The 18,251-nt window shown below is 40.0% G+C and overlaps 1 protein-coding gene across 4 annotated transcripts in view; it reads right to left on the reverse strand.

Moving 5' to 3' along the window:
• Nucleotides 1-2,858: 2,858 nt before the first annotated feature.
• The window catches only part of LSM14A (LSM14A mRNA processing body assembly factor), a 47,764-nt gene continuing 32,371 nt past the window's right edge, over nt 2,859-18,251 (reverse strand). The window contains exons 5-10 of one of the 4 annotated variants that reach the window (XM_066242055.1): nt 16,974-17,150; nt 16,635-16,700; nt 12,037-12,219; nt 11,766-11,937; nt 10,217-10,448; nt 2,859-4,248 (exon numbers count right to left, since the gene is read on the reverse strand). In XM_066242055.1, the coding sequence (XP_066098152.1) occupies nt 4,225-4,248; nt 10,217-10,448; nt 11,766-11,937; nt 12,037-12,219; nt 16,635-16,700; nt 16,974-17,150 (854 nt within the window). In that variant the 3' untranslated portion in view covers nt 2,859-4,224. Of the gene's footprint in view, nt 4,249-10,216; nt 10,449-11,765; nt 11,941-12,036; nt 12,220-16,634; nt 16,701-16,973; nt 17,151-18,251 lie in introns of all 4 variants that reach the window. The other 3 variants (XM_066242054.1, XM_066242058.1, XM_066242057.1) reach the window with 3 other exon arrangements.

The raw sequence follows: 18,251 nt of genomic DNA on the forward strand, positions 1-18,251 counted from the left end.
TGCTCTCTCCCCCTTCCACTCCCAGACTGCTCTTCAAGTCTGGAGTAAAGGCAAGACTTTCTGGGCCATGAGCTCTTTGCTGGCTGTTCTGTCGTTTCTGTGCACCTAAAGTATGAGTCACTCAAGAAAGTCTCATTATTGAACTGAAATATGCTTTGGCCTCACAGAGGTGCTTTGTTTCTTTATAAACCACAACATTGGACATCAGTGCACTTTAAAGCATTCCCTTAAAACCAACATTCGTTATGAGCTGGAATCAGATTCAGGTCTATTTTGATATGTTTATGAGCTAAACCTGAGAACATTTTTATCAGTCAGCCAACTTCATTAAATATGAAGACTGCTGGAATTTAAAGGACACCCATACCACTGGCTCGCAGCTCTGCGCCATCACCGAGAACAGAAACCACATTAGACTCACAGTCTTACCACATGTGTTTGAAGCCAGATTTATAAATGTCTCAAACCCACAAACTTGCTTTTACTAACAGTGGCTCTGAAAAACAGGATATGAACCTTTGTAGCGCTCCTCCTCAGAAGGCTAGGATTACAAGAGCAGCAACTGGGATCTGCTTCTTTAGCTTCCTAGTATACACTGGCTGATTGGCAGCTGATGGCCTCTGCAAGGCTCTGCTGCTCAAAGCTATACCCTCCCACACTACTCTTACTTGATCAACTCCTACTCAGGAGATACATACTTTCCTTCTTTCTTTTTAAAGACATATACTTTTTTTATTTTTTGTATTTTTCTGAAGTTGGAAACGGGGAGGCAGTCAGACAAACTCCCGCATGCGCCTGACCGGGATCCACCCAGCACGCCCACCAGGGGGTGATGCTCTGCTGCAACCAGAGCCATTCTAGCGCCTGAGGCAGAGGCCACGGAGCCATCCTCAGCACCCGGGCCAACTTTGCTCCAATGGAGCCTTGGCTGTGGGAGGGGAAGAGAGAGATGGAGGGGAAGAGAGAGACAGAGAAGAAGGAGAGGGGGAGAGGTGGAGAAGCAGATGGGCGCTTCTCCTGTGTGTCCTGGTCGGGAATTGAACCTGGGACTTCTGCATGCCAGGCCGATGCTCTACCACTGAGCCAACTGGCCAGGGCAAGACATATACTTTTTTTTTTATAAATAAGATATATACTTTTAATCTTTAAAATTTTATTTATTGATTATGGAGGAAAAGAAAGAGAGAGACAGGAACATCGGTCTGTTCCTGTAATGTGCCCTGACCGAGGATCGAACCGGCAATCTCTGTGCTTCAGGATGATGCTCTAACCAACTGAGCTATCCAGCCGGAGCTTTCTTTTTTCTAGGTTTTATTTACTGGCCCTGGCCGGTTAGCTCAGTGGATAGAGTGTTGGCCCGGTGTGTGGACGTCCCTGGTTCAATTCCATTAGAGCACACAGGAGACATGACCATTTGCTTGTCTTCCCCTCCCTCTCCCCCTTTTCTCTCTTTCCCTCTTGCAGTCAGTGGCTTGATTGGTCCAAGCATCAGCTGCAGGCGCTGAAGATAGCTTGGTTGATTCAAGCATCAGCCCCATGTGGGGGTGCATGCAGGAGTCTGTCTCACTATCTCCCCTCCTCTTACTTAAAATATAAATGAATTTTATTGATTGATTCTATGGGGGAGGCAAGAATATTTGCTTCACTTTAGTTGTTCATTGGTTGCTTCTCGTATGTGCCTTGACCAGGCAAGCCCAAGGTTTCAAACCCATGACCTCATCATTCCAGGTTGATGCTCTATCCACTGCGCCACCACAGGTCAGGCAGGGGGATACCTCTCTCAAGAAGCTGTCCCTGTGTCTGAATCTTGGGAGAGCTAATAGCCTGCTCTGAGCAAATCCCATTTAGCAAAAACACATCCATGCACATTCCTAAAAGCTCCCAGGATGTCAGTTCAGCCCTAATTAGGAGCCATTGAGCTGGATTTACATTCCTAACCTTTCTCCTTAACCCTCACATTAAGCTCTGTTTTTGGATAGTGGAAGTTTATCCAATAGGTGAATTTAGAGTCAGCCCTTCCCTCTCTTCTCCTTTGCACCTGCCTGCCCACAGAGGCGCATTCTAGCCTGTTCCCCACTTGCCTGTCTCTGCATGTCACAGGTGTGTTCTCCATTCTAGAGTGGGAGCCAGGGGCTCCTACCGTTACCTAAATGCCTACAACAATAAATAAATCACAGAAAAAGAGAAATTATTTTAGTTATATTAGGGAATATAAACATGACCATAATGCCCCTCTGACATTAATATGCCTTTCATTATATATGATAAGTGAATATTACTGTTTCAAGAGAAAGAACTTTGACAAACATTTTTTATTGAAGAGTTTTATTCTGTCGCAGAATAAAAACCTTGCTTTAATTCTGTAAGGTGCACTGCAGGTATGCCATGCTGCCAGTTATTATTGGGGCACCAAATGCTCTAGTCAGTGACCCAGAGGGCTTGGAAAATGCATGAATTCATACTTTAGAGCATGTAGAACTGGTATTTACAGTTTTTTGTCTTGAAATCAGCCCACAACATCTCAAACAGTCTACAGGTATTGCCATAGCACTTGCTTTGATGATCAGAATGCCTCAGAAATGTGTTCAACAGCATGATTTGTGGGCCCTCTAAATTGCTGTCAACATGTAAACAAATAGCATTAAGCAATATTATCTAAAAATTATGGCTGCCAAGTGCTGAAACTTACTAATGAAACCAATTACAAAACATTTTCTTGTAGAGCTATACCAAATATCTAAAATTAAAAATTTTAACCATCTTTAAATATCCCGATTCTCCTATGGTACAGTTTTCCACATCTTTATCATTACTGAATACTTTAAGGAGAAAGTTAATAAAATCAAGAGATAAAAATATTTAAATCTTTGGATCCCTTTATTTCATGATCTTCATAAGAACATAAAATTGGCCAGATTCCCACCCCACTAAAGCTTAAAATATCAAAAAGATTTGCTAGTAATTTATAGTTAGCAATAAACTCTATACTGAGTCACTTGTGGATCACAGGCCCAAGGACTGTGTTATGATATCTCACAGGTTGCCAAAATAATTTCTAACACTCTGAATCCTCTTGAAATATAATGGAATGAGTCAACCTCTTATTACAGAATCCCAGGCATTATCAGGAAGAACACGTTAATTGATGCCTAGTTTTATTGTTTAAAAAAAAGAGGGGAGGGGGATTTACTTATTTAAAAATACAGCTAGGTACATTTTTATTTATGATTATTTACCTTCATATACTAAAAATATCTATTATTTGGACAAATCCTGTGATACACCATTTATTATAAAGTGAAGTTCTTACATGAGCATGAGTAATTTATCCTTTTTAGACAATGAAAGAATGTATCAAATCTTCATTTGTTTCAAACATTAAAAAAGCAGAAATTCAAAATAAAATTTAAGCCTGGAAAGCTATGAAAAGAAGATCCACCCATAGCTCTGCTTCTCAGCACATCAACTTCTGCAAGGACACAGTATGTTTGCTGACTTTAAAATGTTTATTCTTTAAAAAATTAGTTGCTTTTTATACAGCTATACAAAGTTCTTAATGTTTCTTTGGCAATGGGATATAATGGAATTTTACAACTATATAAAAAAGTTACCTCTGCCTAAGAAACAGTGTGTACATAGTTACTATGTGTACATAGTTGACTGACAAAATTTTCTACCATCCAGCACCCTAATTGACAAAATAAGCTACTCCAAAAGGGATATTACAGAATTTCCATAAAAGAAAGGGCGAAAGATACACACACACATACACACATACGCGCGCGTGCACGCGCGCACACACACACACACAACCTTCTGTGGCTCGAAACACAGTATCACGGCCCTATCTGCAGGCAACCTGAAATGATTGCCAAATACAATTTAGTGATAAGAAAAATCCTTTCAGTGATGAAAAAATACTTATAAGTCCCACTGAAGTATTGTTTTAGTTTAACTATACATAAGAAAGTACTTAACCTTCTGCTATTTCAAATATATTTAATGCTCATTTTTAAAGATGAGCCGCCCTCCCCCCACCCAATAAAACTGCATTGTATCTTCGAAATTAAGCAGAAAATCAAACAAACAAACAAACAAACAAAAACCCAGTGCTGGTGACAAATATACAGCAAATTCATTTCTTCATTCTTGGTAAAGACTGAAACCAATTCTCAGGACCACGAAGAGCTAAAATTCACCTATTTTCAAAGACTTGTTTGTAGACTACGCAGCAACTTTGTTGTCTTTCTAAAAAAGGAAAAGAAAATTAGCCCGTTTCAAATTATTGATAATTTCCAATTTGCTTAAGTATATTTTCCATTAACTTTAAATATATCCTACAAATCTACACCACTGATTTCCAGGAAACACTTTTTATAACCTCCACACCCAGCAGGAGCGCATTCTTTGTTAACTGCATTTAGAAATTCATTTTAAAGGATAACTTTTAAATTTGAAATAAGTTCTGAAAATCAGAAACTTCAATGGGAAATTTTAAAAAGTCACTAGGGAAAAAGCAGTGAAAATCTCAAAGAACCTTTAGCTTTCCAGGGAGACAAATTCTTAACTGAAGGCACGTACACACACAGTATCAGAGCCAGGGGCTTCTACTTTCTTCAGGACAAGCTGCCACCACATACCTGGCTTTTTTTTTTGTAATAATTTTTAAAAAAATAAATTTTATTTATTTATTTATTTTTTTTTTTACAGAGACAGAGAGTGAGTCAGAGAGAGGGATAGATAGGGACAGACAGACAGGAACGGAGAGAGATGAGAAGTATCAATCATTAGTTTTTCATTGCGCGTTGCAACACCTTAGTTGTTCATTGATTGCTTTCTCATATGTGCCTTGACTGCGGGCCTTCAGGAGACCGAGCAACCCCTTGCTGGAGCCAGCGACCTAGGGTCCAAGCTGGTGAGCCTCACTCAAACCAGATGAGCCCGCACTCAAGCTGGCGACCTCGGGGTCTCGAACCTGGGTCCTTCCGCATCCCAGTTTGATGGTCTATCTACTGTGCCACTGCCAGGTCAGGCACATACCTGGTTTTTATTGCTGATTCTCATCCTGGCTGTTAGAGATACACATTTCCTATGTTAAAGACTTAATTTTATCTGTGCAGACTGCACCAAACCATTTGTACAATGTTACTAAAATGGAATACATATGGCATGGTGTAAGCTGGTGTAGATAGAATTAAGCTGAAGATGATCCTGCCACCCCCCACTAAAGCCAACCTCCACATGCTACAATTGCTTTTTTAACTTTTCAGAAAGTTATTTGATTAATCTAGACCTATTAGAGTTCAAAAACTGTGGTTTTCTAGAAGAAAACAAAACAATACAAAAGCAAGAAAAAGGAGAGAGGGAAAGAGGGAGAGACAGAGGTAGAGGAATGGAGAGGAGAAAGGGTAAAGGGAGAAAAATCATACTGAGTCCTTTGGGACACCTCATTGTCTCTGGTCACTCTCTGAATAAACACATACTCAAATGGGAAGCACTCTGTCTCATCCATCTTGGTGGTTTAACCTCTTAGCAGCAGTATATAAAATAGAAGCTGGCTGCCCTCTTATTATCCCTGGCCCGATTTCTCCCCGCCTCCCACAACAAAAGAAAGAAAAAGAAAGTACCGAAGGACCAAACCCACTACAAGTTTATGTTTCTAACATACTTAAGGAAAATTGGCCTGAAAGTCAAAGGAAGTGTATTTTGGGTTATATATTAGCTTGCATTTTTATTAAGAGTTAACATCTCTGAGTCCTTGGTTTCCTAACTATGTATTGGGATGGAGTGGGAGAGAGGTTCTAATGTGGCTAGTATTTCTAGAGTCCTAAAAATCGATAATCCTAGCAAAGCTATGTTCTTATTCAACAATCAGACTTGCTTATGCTTACCCTAAAAATGTAATGACTCATGCCAATACAGTACAAAGAACAAAACTAACCAGTACATGAAGGCTGCTGCAAATGCACTGACATACACCTCTGAGAAGTATTATGTGTTTGAGAAATGAGTTTAATCCCTGCAGGTAAATCTCCTTTATTTAATAGTGATCACTCACTATTTCTATCTTTAAAGGTGCTAGATGATATGATTTAGAAGGCACAGGATGCTGAGAAGGCCAGGGTTCACATGGCAGACAGAAGGGTCATTTCACTTTGGAATGGACAATCATGGGCTAGCCACACTGATGGACCTTTGGCATACCTGAAGCTAAAGTAGTGTACTCCTAAATTAACATATGCTAATAAGCATTTATTTCAAGCCCATTATGGCTCCATGCTGAGCAAGGTGTTTTGGTGGAAAAAGAATACATATTTACTAATGCCAAGAGGCTCCCATCTAAGCTGCTGAAACAGAACAAAACAATATAACATAGGGAACATGAATGTATTTAAAATGTATGCTGATGAAAGCAGATACTACAGGAGGTGATAAAAGGTAGAAATCAGTGGAGGAAGGAAGAGAAGTTTCCAAAGATAGAAACTTCTATCTTGGGCAAGACTGTGAAGGGTAAATCAAAGGGACCCCCTGACTTTTAGCTGTCTCTGATTTCCCACTGCACTAAAAACACCAAGAAGGCCAAGAATGAGTCTGTTTTGCTTACCACCAATGTCTAGCACAGTGCTTGGCATATATGAGGAAGCCAGTATATCTGGTCAATGAATGAGGTCAGAGTTGGAATCAAGCACAGTGTGTATAAGAGATGACCATGAGTAAACTTGCTTGAATCAGATAAGTTAAAGGGAATCAAAAATGGGGCTGGTATGTCAAGTGGGACCCTCACAATAAGAAGAGGCAGCCCTGGCCGGTTGGCTCAGTGGTAGAGCGTCGGCCTGGCGTGCAGAAGTCCCGGGTTCGATTCCCGGCCAGGGCACACAGGAGAAGCGCCCATCTGCTTCTCCACCCCTCCCCCTCTCCTTCCTCTCTGTCTCTCTCTTCCCCTCCCACAGCGAGGCTCCATTGGAGCAAAGATGGCCCGGGCGCTAGGAATGGCTCCTTGGCCTCTGCCCCAGGCGCTAGAGTGGCTCTGGTCGCAACAGAGCTACGCCCCAGAGGGGCACAGCATCGCCCCCTGGTGGGCAGAGCATCGCTCCCTGGTGGGCATGCCGGGTGGATCCCAGTCGGGCGCATGCGGGAGTCTGTCTGTCTCCCCGTTTCCAGCTTCGTTAAAATACAAAGAAGAAGAGGCAGAGCAATGTCACATTAGAACCTTTTAACCACCAAGAGGGCAATACTACAGGGTCCAGTGAATCTGTCACCCCTTGAAACACTCTAACAGATATTGTCAGGGATACACTAGTACAGATAGACTCACACAGACAACCTCTACAATACATTCTCATTCTGCAATATTAGGGAGGGGCAAAAATAGGTTTAGAGTTGTGAGTACATGAAACAGTTTATTCTTATATTGTTTATTAATTATTGTATTTTTTTCCCAAATATTTTATTTATGGATTTTAGAGAGAGGAGAAAGAGGGTGGAGGAGCGGGAAGCATAAACTCGTAATAATTGCTTCTCATACGTGCCTTAACCAGGCAAGCCCAGGGTTTTAATTGGTGACCTCAGCATTCCAGGTCAACCCTTTATCCATTGCACCATCACAGGTCAGGCAATTATTGTATTATTTTCCATATAAACATCTGTAAATCTACATTTGCCCCACCTTAAATGTGACAGGGGTTTTAACTAAAGGCTCAAAATGACTGAACAGTAAGACACAGCTTCAAAAAAATGTTTGCGTTAATAAACACATATATCATGCACAGAGTGGTTACTCGAAGTTTAGAGAAAAGTGAAGTAACAGTCCAGTCTTATACAAAAGGACAGCTATTTTTTCAAATATCTAAAAATGATGAAGAGTATGTTTATTCTGTGTGTTTACAAGGGCAGAGTTAAACTAATAGCTTGAGGGTATAGGAAAAGATTGTTAATGAAACCATATGTATGTGAAATCCAAATAATTAGAGCATCCCTGGAGTGGAATGATGCTCTCAGGAAGACTAAGGTCCTGGGTCCTGCAGGGATACTACAGAGGAGGTATACAGTTTGGCCAGGAGGTCAGACCTCCCACAGGCTTTCCAACTGAGACTTCAATGATCTTTATAAGGTATATATACCTGAGATAAGACTGCAACTCTCCTTCCACAAATGTCAAAATTGAGGGCCTGAAAGGTTTAATGACTTAACTGAGTCACTGGCGACAATTTTTAAAATTCTCAAACCAAGCTGATTCAATAATTTAGCTTTCAACAAGGAGTTGTCTTAAGTTCTTCTTAAGACAAAAAGAATGGTGTATCACTAGCCAATCAAGCATCAGGAAGAGGCAAAGCTGAGAAGATGGAAAGGCAAGATGATGATGAGGTCATTCTGAGAAAGGTTAAGTTTAAGCTGACCACAGACACAAAGCAGGTGAAGACAGAGCAATGCAGGTGGAAGCATACACAGTCCTAACTAGAAGCTATCCATGACAAGCTCACAAAGGGAAGTGGGAAGGGAAAGTGAGAGGGAGAGGAGAGAAGAGAGGGAGAGCGAACGTACTCAGGCATGTCTGAGCATATGCAAGAGTGCAAACATGAACATAAATGCTTGCAAAGGGAAAACTAATGTTTCAGCAGAAGAAATAAATAAAAAGGTCCTGATAGGAATAAGCTTGTCCCTTAACAAGAGCAAGAAGGCTCATATATCTGTGGCAGAGTGAATGAAGAAAAGGGGAGTCCCACTGGCAAGGACTAGAGACAGCACTAGACGGCTAACCTGGAGAAGCAGGAAGGTCATGAAGCACCTTATAGGCTGTGTTGAGAAACAAGTGTCATTTAAAAACAAACAAACGAGCAAACAAAAACTAGAGAAAGATTTCAAGTTGGGTGGGTGATCATCAGTGTCAAATACTGCAGAGACGTTAAGGAAAAACATTTGTGAAAAGGCTACTCAATTCTGTAAGCAAAATGTCACTGGCAAGAGCAGCAACAGTGACAAGCAAAAAAGACATTTTCTAGTTCCTACAGATACAGTCTCCCAGCTGGAATGGCAATTTTTCAAGTTAGAAGTGCTGCAGCTCCATTAGGCCACCAGGGCTGGAAAGACTGACTTAATGATGAAGCTAATTTGTGAGAGACAATATCAAAGGCATCAAAATTAACAGACCAGACCTAAAAGCCACTAACACTGAAACTTTAAAAAGGATCTCAACAATGGTCAGTTTTAAATACTGGACAATGAAATTCCTGTCAGCAGGTCTTTTGTTCCCAGCTGCCCTTTCTAATTCCTAGTAGACCTCTTTCCGAGGGGATTTTGATCCTTTCTGTGATTAAATACCTTCCTTTCCACTATCCCTCAAAACCAATAAACTAGGATAGCGACACTGGTTTAATTTACAGAACCTTTAAATAAATAACACATATGAACATTCTACACAGAGTTACACAATTTCTAGCAGCAGTTCCCAAATGTCAATTTATCATGAGATTTTCAAGACCATGGGCAAAATAAGAAAACCAATGAAAATGTAGTTGAGTTTTCCACAAAACTAAAGAGCACTGGCTCAGGAACAAACTGACTAGGTTCAAGACCCAGGATCATCACTTACTAGCTGACCTTGGAGAAGGTATTTAACATCTCTATACCCATTTTCTCACTTGTAAACTGGGGATTAAAAAGAGAACATACATCACAGAGTTACTGTGAGGTTTAAGTGAGTTAATATGAGAAAAACGTTTAGAACAATGCCTAGTTCATGCAAAATACTATATAAATGCTATTAAACATATAGGTTGTCTTCCATTGTGAAGTATGTCTTTCCTAGACTCTTGGTATTAAAGCACATTTTGTAATCTGACATAAAGATGGTACGATATAACCCTTCTTTGGATAATGTTTTCAGTGATTCCCCCTGTGCTTTCAATAACAAAAAAATTTAAAAGAATAAAAATAAAAAGTAATAATCTTAAGTCAGTCTCTAGTAGCTTTGATGGGGGAAATTTTTACTAATCTGTAAAGTCTAAAATCAAAGTTCTATAATAAAAAGACAAAACAGACATTGCAAAAGAAATTACTGCTCCTTAAAATGATAAAATATGCTAATCAGGTGAAAATGAAAGTTATACAAATGCCCTAAAAATATTCACCCAAAATAGATAAAAGTAAAAAACATTTTGAGTTTCATTAACATGCATGCTATTTGGTATGCAGTTTTAGAGCAGCATATAATACTTACTCTATATTCAAAATCTGCAAACTCCCTGCCCCCACGACCTCCTCTGAATCCACCACGAAATCCGCGAGGGGTAGTGAAGGTACCACCTCTGCCACCACCACGTCCTCGACCACCACGAAAACCAAGACCTCCTCTGCCTCTGTACCCCCCACGGCCACGGTTTGGACGAAGTGGGATTCCAAATGTTTCAGCATTTAATCTTCTTTCTTCAGCCCAGGTTGGTCTCCGTTCTCTATTGTAAGGATAAATCTTTAGTGTATATCAGGTTTTAAAGAACATTTTCAAGCAAAACTATGTAGTACTAATTTCCAAATTAAGGCAAAGTAATTCCTAAAGATCAAATAAGAATAAGTACCTTATCTAAGTCAATCACAAGCCATCCATAGCAATATGTTCTTATAATATTCTATTAAATTTCATGTAGAAATATGACTGGTATTAGATTCTAGCATACAGTTGATAAAACAATAACAGCACCAATATAATGGCAATTCAGATATAATGGGATTGGCAATTAACTCCACCCCCCCTCTCAGCCCCAGAGGGAGAGAAGGCAAAGCCAGGACAGGAAACTCTGTCTCAGGAATCTAAGAGCAGCAGAATGGCAGGTTCCTGAATTCCCAGTATGATTCTGGAAAATCTGTGAATCTGATACCTGAAGCAAATGTCTGAACTACTGCTGCTGCTGCTGCTATCCTAGAGCCCAATCACAAGGCTCAGAATCAATCATCCCCATTCATGTTTAACTGAAGCAGAAAACTGCCACCAGGTGGCACTAATCTGAAGCCAGGAGAAGGACAATGTGGATTGGGCAGCGGCAACCCTGGAACTCTTGTTTGTTATACTAGCTCCTTTAATTAATTTGACAATTTTCTGGATCAATTTTTACTGAAATGTGGCAGTTTTATTGTATTATCAAAGTTCAAATAACATTAGTACTTTGGCCCTGGCTTTGAGGGGTAAAGTAAAAGGCCATACTTAGATGTTAAATGAATGCTTCTGTTCTAACTACTAATTTTAATTTTAATACAATTTTTTTAAGCAAAATAAAACATTAAAAAAGTATAGTTAGGCCCTGGCTGGTTGGCTCAGCGGTAGAGCGTCAGCCTGGCAGAAGTCCCGGGTTTGATTCCCGGCCAGGGCACACAGGAGAAGTGCCCATCTGCTTCTCCACCCCTCCCCCTCTCCTTCCTCTCTGTCTCTCTCTTCCCCTCCTGCAGCGAGGCTCCATTGGAGTAAAGATGGCCCGGGCGCTGTGGATGGCTCCTTGGCCTCTGTCCCAGGCGCTAGAGTGGCTCTGGTCGCAACAGAGCTACGCCCTGGAGGGGCAGAGCGTCGCCCCTTGGTGGGCGTGCCGGGTTGATCCCGGTCGGGCGCATGCGGGAGTCTGACTGTCTATCCCTGTTTCCTGCTTCAGAAAAATACACACACACACAAAAAAGTATCGTTATTAGATAGTTTAAGTATTCATTAAACTTTGTGAATTTATAAAAGATCATTTTCACACTTTAATGTCCCCAAAGCTTAAGAGCAGCTTAAAAGACTGTACCTATTATCATCACAAGAAATGTTATCAAAGAAGGATTTAGTTTTGTCATAATAGCAATTAGGTCCAAGTGGGTCTTCTTCATCTGCATTTCCTTCACTGTTTTGAGTATCAACTCCTGAGTCTCCTTTGTCTTCACCATTTACAGGCTTCTCCTGTTTCTCAAGTTTATCTTCTACTGAAAAACAAGAACATACCATAAAAGTCAAGACTTGTACTAAACATCAATGATACATAAGTCAAAGAAGTAAAGTAAGTAAAAATAAAAATTTACCTTTCAATTTAAGTTTATTATGAAACTCTCTGTCAATTTCCTCCTTGTTAAATTGTGCATTTGCACTTTCAAAGTCAAAGTCTTTCTCAAATTTCATAGGACCATCTCTTCGAATACCAAATCTTCCCCTGCCACCTCGATGACCCCCACGCCCTCTCCTTGGAGCTGAAGGAGCACCTGGAACTATGTTAATAAAGAAAAGAAATAAGCTAGTTTAAGACAGAAGCCATGACAGTGGTTTTATATTAAATGGTCTACAATACTTATTAATCTGTATACATTATACTTGTATAGTATTTTACATAAAAAAGAAATGAAGTTTCACTAACATTTAATATATAGCACACATGAAATTTATAAACAGCACACATGAAATTTTTATTTGTGGGGTCCACACTTATATATGTAACTGATAAAGTGTACAACTTTGGTAATAAATTACTGTGTACTCCTTGAAGCCAGAGGCTATGTTTTACTTATATTCCTAACCTACAGAGTACCAAACACTGTGTAGGTTCTTAAAATTTAGGAAGCCTTTTATAGAAAGGATCACAGGGACCAAGACTTATAGTAACAAAAATAAATGAACATGAATCAGAGCCACCTGCAAGGTAGATGTCATTTCCACATCACAGATAACACAAAAGATAAGAAGGACCAGGGAAACCACTTCACCCACTTCCTATTCCATCTTTACTGTTTCCCTCTAAGTGGCTGTTATTCAAGTCTTCTGGTATCTAGTCTTTCTCTACAATGTAGTATGATAACAGTATTTATAAGGTATGATGAAGCAATACCACAGCAGCATAAATTATAGTGAAAACTTGAGAACCCAAATATCCAACACAAGAGTAATAGTTAAAAAACAAACAGAAATATGGAATAGTACTTGATATAACAGAAGCACACAGTACACAAAGCAATATGAATTCAACAATTAGAATAACGTGTAATGTTTAATATATACTGACAAAGATCAGAATTGACCACAGAATAATAGGTTCGTGTTCACTGAAGTTTGGCAAAGTGCCCAAGTGTGAGAAAACCAACTATAAAACATCCAGCAGCATATGCAAACAATTAAATCCAGATAATAGTATATTTAAAATATTAAATTTTACTATTAAAAATATCTTGGCTGGCCTGACCAGGCGGTGGCAAAATAAATAGAGCAGGGGTCCCCAAACTTTTTACACAGGGGGCCAGTTCACTGTCCCTCAGACCATTGGAGGGCTGGACTATAAAAAAAAACTAAGAACAAATCCCTATGCACACTGCACATATCTTAATTTAAAGTAAAAAAACAAAACGGGAACAAATATAACATTTAAAATAAAGAACAAGTAAAATTAAATCAACAAACTGACCAGTATTTCAATGGGAACTATGCTCCTCTCACTGACCACCAATGAAAGAGGTGCCCCCCTTCCGGAAGTGCGGTGGGGGCCGGATAAATGGCCTCAGGGGGCCGTAGTTTGGGGACCCCTGGAATAGAGTATCAAACTGGAACTCAGAGGACCCAGGTTCGAAACCCTAAGGTTGCTGGTTTGAGCATGGGCTCACCAGCTTGAGCACACAGTTGCTGGCTGAGCAAGGGGTCACTAGCTCAGCTGTAACTCCCCCTTCCCCTCGGCCAAGGCACACATGAAAAAGTAATCAATGAACAACTAAGGTGCCTCAACGAAACACTGATGCTTCTAATCTCTCTCCCTTCCTGTCTGTCCCCCTCTGCCTCTCTCTTGCTAAAAATAAATAAAATAAAAATGTCTTGGCCACAAGCCAGGAAGCACAGTATGATCCTTCTGTCTTTAAAAACAAAAGTTTTTGCCTTGGCCTGATATTTCAGTTGGCATCATCCCGAAGCATAGAAGTTGCCGGTTCAATACCCACTCAGGGCACATACAGAGACAGCTCAATGTTCCTGTCTCTACCCTCCACCCCCGCCCTTCCTCTCTTGATGAAATCAATTAAAAAAAAAAAGTTTAAGTATATACCCGTAAAATTATAAGAAAAAAAACCTAAAAGAATATCCACTGTTCTGTTAATGAGCCTCTGGGGATGAATTTTGAAGAGAAGTGAAAGATACTTTTGTTATTTTATATAGTTTCTAAATGATGAAAGTATAGTAATTATTTTATTCTGAGGGAGAGATTTTTCTTTTTCAAATTAAATAAGAAAGTAAAATACACTAAACCAAACCAGAAACTCTCATTTTACGGCATAGAGCACATACAAAAATGCATATAAAAATGTATAGGAAAAATAAAGTATTTATATATTTTAAATATATTTAACTTTATAAAATTAAAGGAAAGGTCAATTTCCAAGTCTTATCTAAGTAAGGAGATAACATATTGCCTTAATTTTTTAATTTGGAAGAGTTTTAAATTATAATTTATTCTCTACTAATAATTTAGGAAATATTAATAAAATGGATTAATTTGGGATAAAACAGATTACAAAACAGATGAAGTATACAATCTTATTAAATCAATAACCATGAAAGAAATTACTTCAAAAAATGGCTCAGGGCTTAATAAATATTAATTAGAAAATGTCAACCTTTTAAAGTACAGATAATTTGATTCTTAAAACAATAAAATATAGGCCCTGGCTGGTTGGCTCAGTGGTAGAGCGTTGGCCTGGCGTGCAGAGGTCCCGGGTTCGATTCCCGGCCAGGGCACACAGGAGAGGCGCCCATCTGCTTCTCCACCCCTCCCCCTCTCCTTCCTCTCTGTCTCTCTCTTCCCCTCCCGCAGCCGAGGCTCCATTGGAGCAAAGATAGCCCGGGCGCTGGGGATGGCTCCTTGGCCTCTGCCCCAGGTGCTAGAGTGGCTCTGGTCGCGACAGACTGACGCCCCGGAGGGGCAGAGCATCGCCCCCTGGTGGGCGTGCTGGGTGGATCCCGGTTGGGCGCATGCGGGAGTCTGTCTGACTGTCTCTCCCCGTTTCCAGCTTTGGAAAAATACAAAAAAAATCCCCCAAAACAAACAAAAAAACCCAATAAAACATAGAAAACAATAAAAACAATTTTATAATTCTAACATGCAACTGATACAAAAACATGAAAAAAAGAATACAAAAGATAGTACACAAAAGAGGAAGCTAGGCAACAATGTAAATATAAGTGTATAAATCCTACCAGCAGATAACATTCAAGACATATTAAGACAATTGCCTAGGTCCTGGCTGGTTGGCTCAGTGGTAGAGCGTTGGCCTGGCGAGCAGGAGTCCCGGGTTCAATTCCCAGCCAGGACACACAGGAGAGGCGCCCATCTGCTTCTCCACCCCTCCCCCTCTCCTTCCTCTCTGTCTCTCTCTTCCCCTCCCGCAGCCGAGGCTCCATTGGAGCAAAGATGGCCCGGACGCTGGGGATGGCTCCTTGGCCTCTGCCCCAGGTGCTAGAGTGGCTCTGGTCGCGACAGAGTGACGCCCCGGAGGGGCAGAGCATCGCCCCCTGGTGGGCGTGCTGGGTGGATCCCGGTTGGGCGCATGCGGGAGTCTGTCTGACTGTCTCTCCCCGTTTCCAGCTTTGGAAAAATACAAAAAAAATCCCCCAAAACAAACAAAAAAACCCAATAAAACATAGAAAACAATAAAAACAATTTTATAATTCTAACATGCAACTGACACAAAAACATGAAAAAAAGAATACAAAAGATAGTACAAAAGAGGAAGCTAGGCAACAATGTAAATATAAGTGTATAAATCCTACCAGCAGATAACATTCAAGACATATTAAGACAATTGCCTAGGTCCTGGCTGGTTGGCTCAGTGGTAGAGCGTTGGCCTGGCGAGCAGGAGTCCCGGGTTCAATTCCCAGCCAGGACACACAGGAGAAGCGCCCATCTGCTTCTCCACCCCTCCCCCTCTCCTTCCTCTCTGTTTCTCTCTTCCCCTCCCGCAGCTGAGGCTCCACTGGAGCAAAGTTGGCCTGGGCGCTGAGGATGGCTCCATGGCCTCTGCCTTAGAATGGCTTTGGTCACAACAGAGAAACGCCCCAGATGGGTAGAGCATCGCCCCCTTGTGGGCATGCCGGGTGAATCCCGGTCGGGCGCATGTGGGAGTCTGTCTGACTGCCTCCCTGTTTCCAACTTCAGAAAAAATACAAAAAAAAAAAAAAGACAATTGCCTAGCATGTGATGGGGTTTATTCCAGAAATGTAATGGTGTTTTAAATACTTTTATTTTATAATATTTAAACAAACAAACAAACAAAAAAATAGTACTGAGTGGTCCTACGTGTCATTCTCATTCTCATTTTAATAAACTATTGCGTATTAGCAAAAGCAGGAAATTGAAAGTGGCACAATTTAATTAATTACATTACAGATCTCATTCAGATGTCAACAGCTTTTGCATGTACTCAGTTTTTGGTAGTCTTTATGTATAGTTCTATGACATTTTGCCACACATACAGATCCACACAACTACCACCAAGAAAACGAGAAAAAAACTAGTTACCACAATGAAACACACCTGTGCCCTTTATAGCCACCAACCCCTGCCATTCATTTTGTATAGTAATTATTCATCACAAATTCCAAATGTTCTTTCTACTACGAAACAAAATATAGTTTTCAGATCCAAGTAACTTACCTATTTGTCTCTTGCTATCATTTCTGAGTTGCTCATTTTCTGGTCTTGAAACTTTGTGTACTTCAGCTATAAAAGACATACAAAGTAGAAAATTAATTCAGGACACAATAACTTCTATAAAGTTAGAAATGAGGAAAAAAAATCCCAAAGCAAACCCCCCAAAATCTATATCCCCACCACCATCACTACTTTGAGCCAAATTGAAAGAATGAACATTCTATCAAGTTCAGTTTAAACTTTCTAGGATCATTCATATAAAGCATATCTTTTTAATGAAATAAGGTGAATGGAAAATGTCGATGAGTCAATTAAGGAATTAGTAAACAGCTAAAGTTCTACCTCGCCTGTGCTCTTGATTTTCTATTGCTTTTTGGCTGGTAGATGGTAAAGGCCTGGTTGATACAGGGCTCCTTCTCCCAACAGGTGCTGGAGCAGGTAAGTGGGCCGAGGCGGTCTGTACTGCTTGTTCCATGGTAGGGCTTTTTCTCAAAGGATCTAACTGAGGGCTTGAACGACCTAAAACGTAACCAAAAGATAAGCAACTACCCTATCCTTTGGGGATTTCAAAATAACCTAGATCCTAAAAAAAAAAAAAAGGTCTAGTTTTATTTCTACCAATTCAAATCCTTAGTATAAATTTAAATCATATACTTAATAGACCAGAGTTTAAAATTGATTATTTTTAGTGGGTTGGTCACTAGATTAGTTAAAAAAAAAAGAGTAAAAACAAAGGCCCCCAACAAAGAAAACTCTAGAATTTTATCTGTATTGCTACCCACTGAAATAAGGTTTAAGTAAGTTTTCAAAAATTTCTGCCTAGCACAAGATTCCCCAAGAATATTATCAAAGATCATGTTGTAGGTCAGATGCAAGTTCCCCCAATAACCATAATCATAAGATTCTATTAATACTTTAGTCATTATTTCTAGAGGCTATCACATTTTTAGTACTTTCTGAAAATATGTTTAAAGTGGTACCTTTATATCTATAGGTATTATCTTTAATAAATTATTGTTAATAAAGAAGTAAAAACTAGAAAGGTGGAGTTCTTTAATACCTTAGGGGCTTGGGTAATTAAACATCAATACGTACTAAAAGGCCAGCAATGAATAAACCCTTCAGATAATTACACAGGAGTGATACTCATTCCTTGCCATTTAAAAGATCTTGTCAAGTTTTTGCTTAATATAGGTTTTGTACTTACAAATTCCATTTTTCATTTTATGAGCTCAGAGCCTGGTCACAGTATAAACAGAAGGTAACACTCGGCCCTCCTATAATGTTTAAAAGTAAACTCTGTTCAAGGTGTTCTCATATCCCATGATACCACACCAAAATGATCTGCTTAAAAAAATTATGCTCATTTTATTAAAAAAAAATCCCAGCCTGACCAGGCAGTGGTGAAGTGAATACAACGTCGGCCTGGGACACTGAGGACCAAAGTTTGAAACCGCAAGGTCGTGACTTAAGCGAGGGCTCAGCCCACTTGAGTGCGGGGTCATTGACATGACCCCATGTTCACTGGCTTGAGCAAGGGGTCACTGGCTTGGCTGGAGCCCCTATGAGAAAGCAATCAATGAACATAAGAGAAAGCAATCAATGAACAACAAAGATGCC

This window comes from Saccopteryx bilineata, chromosome 9 (assembly GCF_036850765.1).
Source record: "Saccopteryx bilineata isolate mSacBil1 chromosome 9, mSacBil1_pri_phased_curated, whole genome shotgun sequence".
In the NCBI taxonomy this organism is placed as follows: Eukaryota; Metazoa; Chordata; class Mammalia; order Chiroptera; family Emballonuridae; genus Saccopteryx; species Saccopteryx bilineata.